The 14,011-nt window shown below is 38.4% G+C and overlaps 1 protein-coding gene across 1 annotated transcript; it reads left to right on the forward strand.

Annotated features, from left to right (window-relative positions):
• Positions 1–11,970: 11,970 nt before the first annotated feature.
• LOC131680669 (uncharacterized) lies at positions 11,971–13,357 on the forward strand. The gene is made up of 2 exons (XM_058961382.1): positions 11,971–13,029; positions 13,319–13,357. The coding sequence occupies exons 1-2, from the start codon at positions 11,971–11,973 to the stop codon at positions 13,355–13,357; spliced, it is 1,098 nt and encodes a 365-aa protein (XP_058817365.1).
• Positions 13,358–14,011: the final 654 nt, after the last annotated feature.

Below are 14,011 nucleotides of genomic sequence, written 5' to 3' on the forward strand. Positions count from 1 at the left end.
TATTTTAAGTTGGACCAATCCAAAAAATGTCCACTAAACAATACTTACCATGGCGACATCACCGGTAATTCTAGTGATATGGGGGAGCTCTCTTCTAGTATCTGAACCGTACATTGAAAATTATACATCAGATTCACGATCTGCGCGATCATCCAAGAACAACCGCGAATGTGCGCTTCACCCATGCACAACTACGCCCGCGATCACGCAAATATGTAAACACTTCGGTGATTTAGTGAACATTTCAGCACTTATAAACTTATCAACGCGGATTCAAGCGCAGACCTACACACTCAATTCGGCTCGGTAATTTTCCAACAGCTGTGTAGCCAGCAAATTTAGAAACTGATATCTCAGTATAGTGAGATTAGTTTGCTGATTTTCGGTGAAATGTTATCCGAGTCTCAGCACTCAAACGTCACTTTTACAGAGATCTCTGCAAAAAATAATGTTTGCTGATACTCAGCTGTTGAGATTTCGGCAGAAAAAATTAAGTGTTTACGTACATATGTGTTCCCTTGGCCTTAGTAGCATAGGTCCATGCTTTCAGTTGGCCCAATAAAAGATGACGCTCATATCCACTAGACAACACCTGCATGGTGACACGACCGGAAACTCTAGTGATATGTGAGAACTCACTCTCTTCTAGCATCTGAACCGTACACCGCAAACTAAATATCAGATTCATGACCCGCGCGGTAATCCAAGACATACACGAATATGCGAATGAACACACTGTTATTAAAAATCGAATTTATACGCGCGAAGTTGCGTACATGCTAGCACTCGCGTCCGCCAGCGCCTACGCGATCAAACACGTTAACTTCCAAACGTTCCTGCCCATCGCGATGATACACAAATACGAACATTGACATTTGAAATCTGTTGGAGTTTACTGATATTATGTATAGTATACTGGAATTTTATATTTATGTACCATTTTGCTGCTCTAGTTGTTTGTAGTGCCAATGGACAAAAAAAAAGTAGAGTTTTTCATACTTTGGGAGTTTTTAATACCTCTTCGACAGTTTTGGTGAATTTGAAAAGCGCCATTTTTTCATAGTATTTATAAAAGTAAGGAAATGACAAGATTAAAAACCTGTTTTAATCCACCTAGCGGTGCAATTGTGCCTTTCTCAATCATGAACACGAGAATGTTTGCATTGTTTATATTCATTAAAAGCTTTCAAATGCAAATTTTACATTTTATTATTATACATGACATGACAAATATACAAGAAAAGAAATCATTATTCGAGTTCTACAATTTTGTAAAAGAAAAAACAGCCACGGTAATATTGAACTGAAAAACTGTGCGAAATTGGCAAAGTCCGAAAAAGTCGATTTTTTAAAAAAAAAAATCGTGATAACATAAAATCTCGACGTTTCATACATTTTAAAGACGTTTGGCATCAAAAATACGAATTCCATTTCTTTGAAAAAAATTTTGAGTTCCGGCTTATATGGGAATTTCATATGTGACTGGACGGTCCAGGCTATATTTCCGGAACCATATCCGTGCGAAATTTTATAGACATCTGTGGGGATAATATAGCTATCATTTGGGACTAAGTTTGTGAAAATCGGCCCAACCATTTCCGAGAAACTGATATGAGTTTGCTAGTTTTGAAAGATGGCCGCTTTTCCCGGGCACTTCCGGAACCATCTATGGTGATCAATGTAGTCAACGAAAGTTTGTTTGGCCGTCGGTGACCTAGAACTGCAAAATAAACTTGTTTTAGCGATATTAGCGAAATTTATCGGTTTAAATCACAATTTGCTGTGTGACGGAGTATCGGTTTAAATCACAATTTGCTGTGTGATCGCACAACCCGTAACTCCGGAATCGGAAGTCGGTTCGGGATAAAATTTAATAGCCATTTACGGGGACGCAAAATCTTTCATTTGAGACTAAGTTTGGTTGAATCGGTCTAGCCATCTCCGAGAAACCGATGTGACTGTTATTCTGAATTTGGATACTTCCGCCGGGGCTTCTAGAACCGATTGTGGTGGCCAATGTGGCCAAAAAGACTTTGAATGGATGTTAGTGATCTAATACTATAAATCGAAGCAGTTGTGGTCATATTTTGAAAAAAATTTCACCTATATACATTCATTGCAGAATTTATTAAAATCGACATTTTCTGCGTGATCGTGCTCACCACCCTGTAATTCCGGAACCGGAAGTCGGATCCGTCAGAAATTCAATAGCAGCCTATGGGAACGTTGTATCTTTCATTTGAGACTAAGTTTGTCAAAATCGGTTCAGCCATCTCTGAGAAAAATGAGTGACATTTTTGGTCACATACACACACAGACGCACAAACACACATACATACACACGCACAGACATTTGCTGAACTCGACGAACTGAATCGAATGGTATATGTCACTCGGCCCTCCGGGCCTCCGTTAAAAATCGGTTTTCAGAGCAATTGCAATACCTTTCTATTGAGAAAGGCAAAAAGATAAAAAACAATTGTATTGATAGGAAAACTAAATATTAAATGAATGTACAAAAGAGCTAAAAACAACAAAATCAACCACATAAACAAATGTCAGTTGTCAAAAATGTTTAATCGAGAAAAACCAAAACAAAACATGTAAAAATTGGTAAAAGAAAACAGGAAACTAGAAAAACATATTGCGAAGATTAAAAAAGTCGAACATTATTGAACAGATGGTGAAAATAATGAAAAATCGGTAGGAAATTAGGAAAAAAATTAGAATCAATGAAAATGAAAAAAAAATACTAAAAAGAATACAAACATTAATATAAAATATGCATAAAACTGAAAAACTCGATAATTAAAATGATGAAAAGACGAAAATTAAAATGATGAAAAGACGAAAAAGTAAAGAAAAGTGGAAGTATTGAACAAAAACGGAGCAAACAGACAAAATATAAAAAAATAGTAGAAAAAAGCCATACTATAGAATTAAGATATTAACACGAAAAAATGAATAAAATGGATATTATTTAAAGAATAGAAAAAGCACTAGAAATTAAATTTGAAATAAATTCAAACAACGAACTAAATGTAAAATTAAGAAAAAGTGCGCATAGTATCAAGAAAAGCGATGAACATGAACGTTCGCCCTCGCGCCCTTCGCAATAATTTATTCCTCCGATTACCTCTTCGCCGGACTAACTATGGAGTAAACGGTGCCATCATTGGTTTGCAGCGGACCTTCAACAGAGTGTCATCCGATTTCGATCTTCACATTCCACGTAGCAGATTACAATTTGACTTTTTAAATAGATTAAGAAATTATCATTAGGACCACACTGTGTCTGTTGATATTAATTAATTATAAATAAACTAGTGTTTTTGAGGATTTCTCGAAAAAAAAATAAACCAAATGTTTTTTTTAAGAAAATAAAAAAAATCAATGTAAACGTATAGGAAAATGGTCAACTGAAAAAGTATTTTCAAAATGGGTTAAATGGAAAACATGAAGAAATAACAATGACGAATTAAATCTTAAGAAAAAGGTATAAAAAAAATTATATTAAATGAACAATGGGAAAAAATAAAACTACGATAAACGGAAAAGTAAAAAATAGAAAACGAGGAAGAAACTAGGAGAAAGGTAAAAAGTTAAACAATAAGACAAATTGGAATAAATTTGAATAAGTAAAATTTCTTTTAGAAATGCAAAAAATATGAAAAAAAGGAAATAGAAAAAGACTATGACAAGTATAAATATAGTAAATAAACAAATTCTAAAAATTAGAGGGAATCACACAAGAAATAAATAAAAAAGCAGGGTATCAAAATATGAAACAATAAGAAAAAAATAAAGAAAGCAGAATTTTCTCGAAAAATTACGAATAAAATTAAATAACAGAGAAAAAACCATAAATTAAATTAAGTGACAGTGATAGCGATAGAAAAAAAAACAAAAGTAAGGAACGTAAAAAGATGGATAAAATAAAAGTATGCAAACAGATAAAAAAGGCAGAATCATACGATTGTAGAAATATACATACAATCCACAACTTGAAAAAATAGATCAATGAAATTTTAACAAAATAAAAAAATCCACGTAGGAATAAAAAAATGGAAAAAAAAAATGAGAAACATGGATCAAATTTCAAATAAGGGTTTTGGTTGGATTTAACGCTATGCTGGTTTCGAAAACATTAATAATCCTATAAAAACATGAATTATTCTTTTATTTGTGTTGGTGTGTTAGCACACCTTAAAATATTTTACAAGAATGTTGTTACTGATTTATAGAAAATAGTTCAAAAATTAAAATAAAATCGTTACGTTCAGGAAGCGACGGTCAAAATCTCACGCTCACTCCTCCAAAACGAAAAGATTTTGTATGCGAATTTAACTTGCTACATTAGTTAGCTAATCTTGCTAACTAGTTGGTTTAGTTTGGAAGCAGAGTTAGATTTTCTCTTCGAAATCAATCTAACACAATTTAGCAATTTAGTTGAACGTATGCTTCTTAGAATCATTGGCAGCAGTAGGATTATGAACTGAGAGATTTTCTCTTCATGCTCCATGACATATAAAATTCAAAACAAAACTATTAACACTATTCTTGCCACGAAAGGGGCTTGTTGTGTACGCAATTTGCTGTTATAATTAAAATGTTGACAAAAGGCCGTATTTGAAAGAATTGTAAAACGTATTTTTTCCATCCAGGCTAAAGGCAAACCAAATATATTAAATTTCAAATTAAATTTTTTGGGTTAATTTCGAATTCTTGTGGTATATCAAGAATTTTTGATGACTCATTTGACCAATTGAGCTCTCAAATAGAGGTAGGGTTACCGCCTCTAGTGATACTCTGACCAGCAGAATTTTACTGAGCAGGGGATAGACTTCAAGATCTTATTTTCTTCACATTCACCGTAGAGTGTAATGTTTTGGCAAAGCACTCCACCTTTCTGTGCCGTTCACATTTAGTTGTATGTTTTTGCATTTGTTAACAGTTTTGTTGATTTAATTGGATGTAGTGATTCGCTTTCTCGGATATTCACAAAGAATCCAAAAGCACCAACCACTCTCGCTGTGAAGGATAACCCGAGCGAGCTTTGCTCTGCTTTTCAGTAAACAAACACGGGGTGTGAAATCACACTTCAGTTTCTTTCGAGAATCTTTGTGAGGAACATAGGGCCTGCAACCCGAGGATGATGTTTATGAGGGCTGGGTGCTGGGCGATTGCTGGTAAAGAAAAGAGCAAGCGAACTCAGATTTACCTGAACGAAGACACGGAATTCGCCTCCAAAAACCGGTGTGGCAATCCTAAGCAGGGTTTTTTCTTTCAATAATTACTTTCGATATTAATCCAGCGCTTTCGAAGATTGGAAACTCAATAAATCAAAAAATCGATTTCAAATTGGCGAAATTTAAAGACAACCTCATGACTTCTAATCAAACCATTTAATTGTTTAACTCTTACAAGTGTGATCACATTTTTGTTTCGATTATAGACATTTCAACCTTAAGGTCATTCGCTTCTTCATTCAGGTTAGGAATTTTCCTATAACAAATCTCTATTCCTGTGTGCGGGGTTGGGATTCGAACCCAGGTGAGCTGCGTACATGACATTCAATGTACAAATTCCGCCGTAAAATTTTTGTCGAAAAAGTATTTGTCAAAATTTTAGTTTCTGTTAAAAATTCAGGCCCCCTTCAAAACTCCAGGCCCGGAGGGAAACACACCGGTCCTCCCCCCCCCCCCCCCCCTGTCGACGGCCCTGATAGTGAGTGTTTCTGACGGGGAGCCCTTCCGAGAACACATCTCCAATAGGACAACCCTCGAAAAAAATTAAATATTAGTCAGAATAATTTTACAGCCATATTCAAATTAGGAATAACTGGCGAGAGTGATTGAATTTAATTAGAATATGGGGGTAAATTAGGGCTTCTTTTTTGAGGAGTAGTACGAGTTTATGTATTTAACAACTAAAACTAGACAAGACAAGGAGGGGTAGTTTGCTTCGGCAAGATATTAAAAGAGGGATGGGAGTATCAGAGACATGGGAGAGGGTGGACAATGGGGACAGGATGGTTTTTAAAAAAGTGTAGACGAGGGCCATATACAGGAAGTCGCGGCTTGCCAGTACATCGCAAACCGGGACATTGGGTGATCTTCCTCGGGCCCTAAGGGAATTCAATAGTTGATATCTGGCAGGACAATATTCAGCGCATGCCCAGGCAACATGTTCGATATCGTGATAACTGTCACCACAACCGCAGATAGCGCTATTCGCGAGCCCAGTACGTTGTAGATGAGCGTACAGCGTGTAGTGATTGGACATGAGCCGAGACATCACACGAATAAAATCCCGACCTACATCCATTCATCTGAACCAAGGTTTCGTTGATACCTTCGGGATAATGGGAAGTAGCCACCGTCCTAGCTCTATTGTTGCGGAAGATTGTACGTGCAGATCGTGTTATTAAGCAGACGATTTATTAGGGTGGCCTTGCTGGTGGCTTGTTGATTATGGTGCATAACATTAGATTTGAACTACCAGTGCAACATTCCAGTTATGTCCCAGACATTACTCACCTTTTTGCACACACGAGTGAAACACAAAGATGATCTGTTTCTGATTAAGGCGGTTACATATACTTTCCAGATATCAGTCAGACATCAAGTGAAGATAGCTGACCACATGTTTAATTTAGTAACTTCTGACTTATCTTTCGATTTATTATATTTCGCATAAATTTTGTGTATTTCGTATTTTTTAAATTATCGCACCGGGTTCCAGGACTGCGCATAATTAAATTTTCCCGAAAAAAGCTAAAAAAATGGATGTCGTACTAGATTCGTTTAAAATCATACATTAAACTCGATCGGAGCAAGCAAATTACGATGCTGGCGACAAGCCACATGCCCGCCCGTAAAGTTCAGATAGGCAGTGTAGTCAACGATTCGAGTTTGTCACGCAAGGATCTACTGAAGCACGGAGTTGGCTGTTTTTTTTTTGCTTTAATGAACGATGATTTTGAATGGCCATCGCACTGGACGAGACAAAATGGCAAAATAATAATAAATAAAGCTACGCCATTCATCATGACAAATCGTTCTTCGTTCAGAAATAGTGTGACTTTGATGAGATTCCCCGTACTGGCCGCCTAATTTACTAGCTTCAGGAAGTTTTGACAAAAAGTCGAAACAAATAGTTCCTGGTTTTAGTAATTCAAGATTAAACAATGAATTTCCTGCACTTCTAGGCAAACTAATATTCTCATGTGATATTTCAACTAGGGATTTTCGAGTCCGGAGATCGATGTCAAATTGTGGTGTAAATGTACGGACAATGTTAATCTTGAAAGAAGATCAATTCCTAATTATATGTACAGTTTATTTTATCCTAACACATTTCCGTAAATCTAAGTGACGTCACATTATCCTATTTTTACTTGCGTATTTTATTTGTTGGTGTAGGGTGTGCGATGGCGGCATAGCGTTTAGCCGACGAGAACAGCAATGGCGAATCTGTGACCGCTTATAGTGGACGCTTCGATCCTTCCGGGGTTCGATTATCGTGGTTGTGGTACCGACCCTTGTTGAAGATGCTGACGACAATATGGTGACGGATTGTCTAGCACGCCCAACCTTCGGTTCTGGTTGCAGGGACTCACGGCACTCCCAATCGTGATCTGTCCGCTGCGTAGTAGGCGGTCGAGGAATCTCTCCTGTGAAAATATTCTTCGGACGAAGTCCGAAGCCGGAAACAAAAAGGTCCACTGGGGACCTGCCCAGTAGAAATTAGCGTGTGTTTCGTGTGTTTTACAACCTTAACCTACACCAACGTTTTACCCGTGTCATTTTAGAATTTTAACTTTTTGACTCTTTTAAATCTTATGTTCCGTGCTTTCCATGTTTTGCTTATCGTTTTGGTAACACTGTTTGAAATATATTTGATTTTAACAATTAGCCTTAAGACAACAGATTTTAATTTATTCTTTGACAACTAACCGTACTAACACCTTTTACTTCACATGACATAATTTGACTATAGATTACTAATATTCATCTTCATTGTAATTTGCTAACCTGATCTATAACAAAAACAAAAATTATAAAAACATTTAAACACTTTAGAAAAATACCAAAAAAAAACTTTACATTAATTTTAGTAAAACCGCGCGCACTTCTGAATTCTTCGGGCGTTGGGAGCAGAAAGAATGTTCTTGGCGGTAGCTGGATAAGGCTAAGGTCGGATGCTACCGAGAAAATCTCAATTTTAACGATATCATCCGATCTGACATTTACATTGTCCGCTTTTGGCAGCCCTTCCCATGGCTGCAACAGCAATGAATGACTTGTTGCGCGACATTAATTGAGTATCCTACTGAGAGTGTTCCCGCGGGAGTGACTCCTCCGCAATGAGGTATATATAAGTATGGCAGAACACACGGTTTGCTAGTGTTGGCAATCAAAAATATGTAAACAATCCAGAAGCACAACGGGTCGACGTCATAGCGGTCACACGATTCAATGGGAGCGGAACGACCGGTATGACGAAAGCAAGTCGATTTATACTGTGATCACTCACACCACTCATGTAAAATTCATCTTACGAATACCAAAGTGCCATCTTCGCCAGACCTGTATATACGGCATTGACTCCTCCGTCCCAGACGTAAACGTCAGACATGGAGGACTACCACTCACACAGTTGACAGTACAGTATACCAAGGGTAGGACTTAGGATGGATTGGTGGAACTAATTGAGCAAATCTAGAGTGTTTTTTCCATTGTGGCAAAGCCAATAATCAATACTGCAACCAGCGGTTACAATTGTGGAACTCCTCCCGACATCGAGGAGACTTAAATACTTACGTTACAGTATGGGGTTGTTTTCTCAATGGTAATTGATCTAACTTACTCCACGCTCTTTGCTATGGCTTTAAGAATGCTTTATTGTCCATGACCACATATTAGTGCCACTTGTGTTTATATGAAACTGAGAAAATAAGCGCTAAAGTTTGCAAGTCCGCTCGTAGCTATCTTTAGCATTTCGGCAAGAGATCACTTAGAGGGCCCCTGAAAGAAACGCTAGCTCCGTTTGTAGGCGGAATATGCCATCAGATCATGTGGATTTCCCCCACAGTAAAGACAATTTTCAACATCTCTTTAAAAGGAATCATCCAAATGCTTCCTACCGCATTTCCCACAACGAACCTTATTGCCATAATGGGAGGCTGTGTATTCCAGTTGGTTGCAATTAGAACAATTCATGGCTCGCAGCACAAAGGGGCGGACAGGTAAACGAATCTCGCAAAATAAAGAGATAAGAGTTTGAGTTGACATATGTTGTCTTCCCCTCACCTGCGACTGATGCTAAATGCAAACGTTTGCGGTCCAATATCTTCACTGGATGAAGAATTGAGTCTTCAACACAGCCAAACCCTTGTGTCAGAAGATCCGCGCAATTAAAACTCGAATCGGTGACAACCCCATGAATTTCAACTCGATTGGCTGGTACATATACTCTTTACTCCTTCTTTAAAGGTCCGTAACCAGCGAGATCTCTTGTCTCCTTCAAACTATTTACCACCACCCCAAGCCTATTATGACGAATTTTCTATATTTCTGTCACGACCGAAAACCGCTCCACCAGAACTCAAGTAATCTGCAATAGAATAAAACATTTTTGTCTTTGGCCCGGAAAAAGATCGCTAAGGGCCCGGTGGAAAAGGATAAATACAATTTCTGCATGGAGTCGTTTTTATTTCGACATCCGTCTCACCGTGAGGTGAACCATTATCAGGGGAAGTTATTTTTACACGCTCCGATTGTCCAGTTCACATTGGTAAGAGAGACAAGAATGGGAAATGTAATATAATAGCGACACTTATCTTGCATAATGATGTCCAGGAAGCTCACAAGAGACGAAACACTGCTACTGCTCTGCTAGTCGATTAACGGTTAACGCGCCCACACAAAAGACGAAAAAATGTCTAAACCTCGAAGATGCGGTGAACACACAAGATTTTAATGAAGGGATGTCTGAGTTAGCTGTGGGGCCCAACAGCATTTGGTGATGAATCAGTAGTTGATTCCCACGAACTTTATTTCATTTTTTGCAAAATAATTATTGGGTTTAGCTGAACAGTACGGTTGGAAGAATTTTAGTACATGATACGAGTCATTTTTAACTAGAAAATTCTAATTTTACATTTCATCTCTCGAAGAACACCAATTCTAACATTTGAACGAGATAGAAATTAGGTGTCTTCTACAAAGTTGTTGAAGAAGCACTTTACAGCAATTCTTGTGTACATGTCCATATTCGATATCTCTTCCATTAAAAGTCACTGATAGCGTGAAATATGAAACTGAAATTTTGTAATCTAAATTTACTCATATCATGTACTGAAATCCTTCATGGGAATTGAATACTGATACATCGCCATGTGCTGTTAGGGCGCATGCAAAACTGGCTCAGGCTTAACTTTCTTAAAAGTTGAATAACTTCTCTTAAGGAAGTTGGGCTGGTTTGAAGTCTTCGACACAGTTGTAGGTTATAAAACGATTTTTTTTTTCTTATTTTCACTTGCTAATAGATGCACACTGTGGCACTTAGCGGTAAAAATGCAAATCTGTGCGCTTTCTCTATTAAAATTATCGAAAAACCCCATGCAAATTTCGAACAGCTAGACTAATCCGATTTTTGCTTCTAATTTGGAACAAAGACGCCTGGTAAGATCAGGAAGCAACTCAGGTGTTGTCCGATTGAGTTTTCAGAAATTATTTTTTTCTGGGCAGTCTAATGACCAGAGACTGAATAGATTCGACTTTACATTGTAAAATTATAAAAGCGCGTGTCACGAATCGTTTTGAATTTCAAAATTATTAATTATACTTTTATTTTCGGTCGCTCATATGTCATCCTTATCCAAAGTTTTCTCATGTCTATGCCAAACATTTGATTCTCATGTTCCTTGTTAGTTCTAGAAGAATGACTTCCCTGGAGTTCAATGACCAGTATTGACTCAAATCTATGATTGTTTTATTATACTTAATATGTACAGAACTTGCTGTCATCGGAGTTACAGGCGAGTGACTTTATGGGTTGTACAAAAATATGCCACATTAATAACGCAATTTTGATAGTGAACATATCTAGGAAGAACCCATGAAGGAAATTCTCATGTTTGATCGTAGAAGAAGTGTCGAAGAAGAGAGCGATGTGATACGGCATATTTCGAATGCTGTGTGAAATTTCGCACTATATGATTCGGAAAAAACGGACGACCTGTTCGATGCATGGTACACAGCATTCGGTTATGAGGTTCAATGCTTCAATAAACCACAAGTCCATACTACATTTGATTTCTAAGGTGTCTTATACAGTCAAGTTCCATTCGAGAATGTTTTTTTTTTGCGAAAGTGTGATCTATCCTTTGAGAAACAGTCTATTTGGAATTAATTTCTCTATTGCAATAAACATAGCCGTTCCATGTATTCTATAGACGCATATAGATTGGCGGATACTTATACTTGAAAGCAGAAGCGAACCACTTGTTTTTAAGCAGATTGAAATATACCAAGTGGTGACACGAAATTTCGCAATAGACAAATTCGCCGATCTAATACCGGAGTATCTGTATGAAGTGGGGTATAAAAATCACTTTACAGTCAAATTTTAGTTCAGTATACGAAATAGTCATGAAACGATCAAGTTATTTTTGGTGGTTATTATACATATATTTGACCCTGGTAAGAAGTGAAATATTCCTATTCAAGAACAGGTGATAATCAGGTGACCCTTTTCCAGGTTACAGATTCGCACGCTCGACTTCGGAATTATGTGCCAGGAACGCTGCGCGTGCGGGATTCTGAACCCTACCCTGAGCAGCCATGTGATGGACGCCGGTTAACTGTGTGTTCTGGGTGCGATACTATTAGAATCTGCATTTACAAGGACCGAAATGACCTGAACCCAACGCTACCGTGTCCACAAGCCACCCCGTACTGTTCCATGTCATCGGGTAGCTCCTCGGCCACTTGTCAGACGAAGCCGGACACCAGTGTCATCGATTGTTCAGAAAACAGCATAGATTCATTCGTCTGCACGGGAACTGGATTCTACCCGGATCCGAGCTCCTGTGGAGTTTATCACTACTGTGAAGGAGAAGGTGCCATCTCGGATGACTACGATTGCCCGGAAGGGTATAAATATAGCAGTAAGGTCAATGCCTGTCAAAGATCGGCAGCGAAATGTGTTAATGTGAACTGTTCGAATAACGGGACTAGTGTGTTCACGGTTTATCCTGCGGATAAGTCTTATTACGCATTCTGCCAGTATGACTACGGAACAATACCACCCACATTCCAGAAGGCGTTTATTTTGTCTTGCGGCAAAGGATCCACCTTTAACCCATCGACTGAGAAGTGTGAATTCAAGTGTACTCGACAAGGATTGTTTGCTAATACTGCAAATCCGCAGCGGTATTTTCAGTGCTTCGTTCTCGGTGGTAGATACGTATATAAGGAACAAGTGTGCAAAACTGATAGGATATTCGATGATAAACTGAAACGCTGTGTTGAAGGTCCATCCATTTCTGTCACCTCAATACCGCCTACCACTACCACAACTGTACAATCGACATCCACGGTGACAAAAACATCGACAAACACGGTAACTGCAACCCTAACTGCAACTCTTACAACGACCGAAATTGCGATAGACACTGTAACGTCTACTATAACTCCAACCCTAACTGAAAGTGCTTCTTCCACGGTGACTATAACGAATACCCCAACACAAACTCAAAGTGCAACTTCCACTGTGACAGTAACCGAAATCGAAACGTCAACTGAAAGTGAAACATCCACAGCGACTGAAACCCTAACGCGCACTGAAAGTGCAACAATCACCTCGACCATCACTGAAACTCCAACAACAACTTTAACTGATGCTACCACTTCGACCATCTATGAAACTCCAACGACAACTATAATTGACACATCCACTGTGACCATAACCGGCACTTCCACTTCGACCGTACACGAAATCTTCGAAACTACGACAACTACTGTAACTGACATTTCCACTGCAACCATAACTGACACTTCGACCATCTTTGAAACTCCAACTACAACCTTAACTGACACTTCCACTTCGACCATAGTGGAAACACCAACAATTACTTTAACTGACACTTCTACTTCGACAATATTAATAACCCCAACAACTACTGTTATTGACACTGTCACTTCGACAATATTTGTCACTTCCACTTCGACCATCTTTGCAACTCCAACAACAACTATTATTGACACATCCACTTCGACCATAACTGACACTTCCACTTCGACCATTACAGACACCACGACCATCGTTGAAACTCCAACAACAACGTTAACTGACACTTCCACTTCGACAATATTTGAAACCCCAACAACAACTATAATTGACACATCCACTGTGACCATAACGGGCACTTCCACTTCGACCATACACGAAACCTTTGAAACTACAACAATTACTGTAACTGACATTTCCACTTCGAGCATAACTGACACTTCGACTATATTTGAAACAGCAACTACAACCTTAACTGACACTTCCACTTCGACCATATTTGAAACACCAACAACTACTTTAACCGACACTTCCACTATAACAATCGTTGAAACCCCAACAACTACTGTAATTGACACATCCACTGTGACCGAAACTGGCACTTCTACTTCAACCATTTTTGAAATCTTTGAAACTATCACAACAACTGTAACTGACACTTCCACTGAGACCATAACTGACACTTCCACTTCGACCATCTTTGAAACTCCAACAAGCACAATAATTGACACATCCACTTCGACCGTAACGGACACTTCGACTGTCCTTGTAACTACAACTGCCACTATAACAACCACATCGACTACAACATTGACTACGTCAGCTCGGGCAGCAATTCGCGCTAGTGTAACCTCTGTTGCTAGGCTCGATGCTGCCAGTTTGAAAACAACTGTCCGAGATACCTTAGTTCGTAAACCAGCCATTTTCTCGTCTA

This window comes from Topomyia yanbarensis, chromosome 2 (genome assembly GCF_030247195.1).
Source record: "Topomyia yanbarensis strain Yona2022 chromosome 2, ASM3024719v1, whole genome shotgun sequence".
NCBI lineage: Eukaryota > Metazoa > Arthropoda > Insecta > Diptera > Culicidae > Topomyia > Topomyia yanbarensis.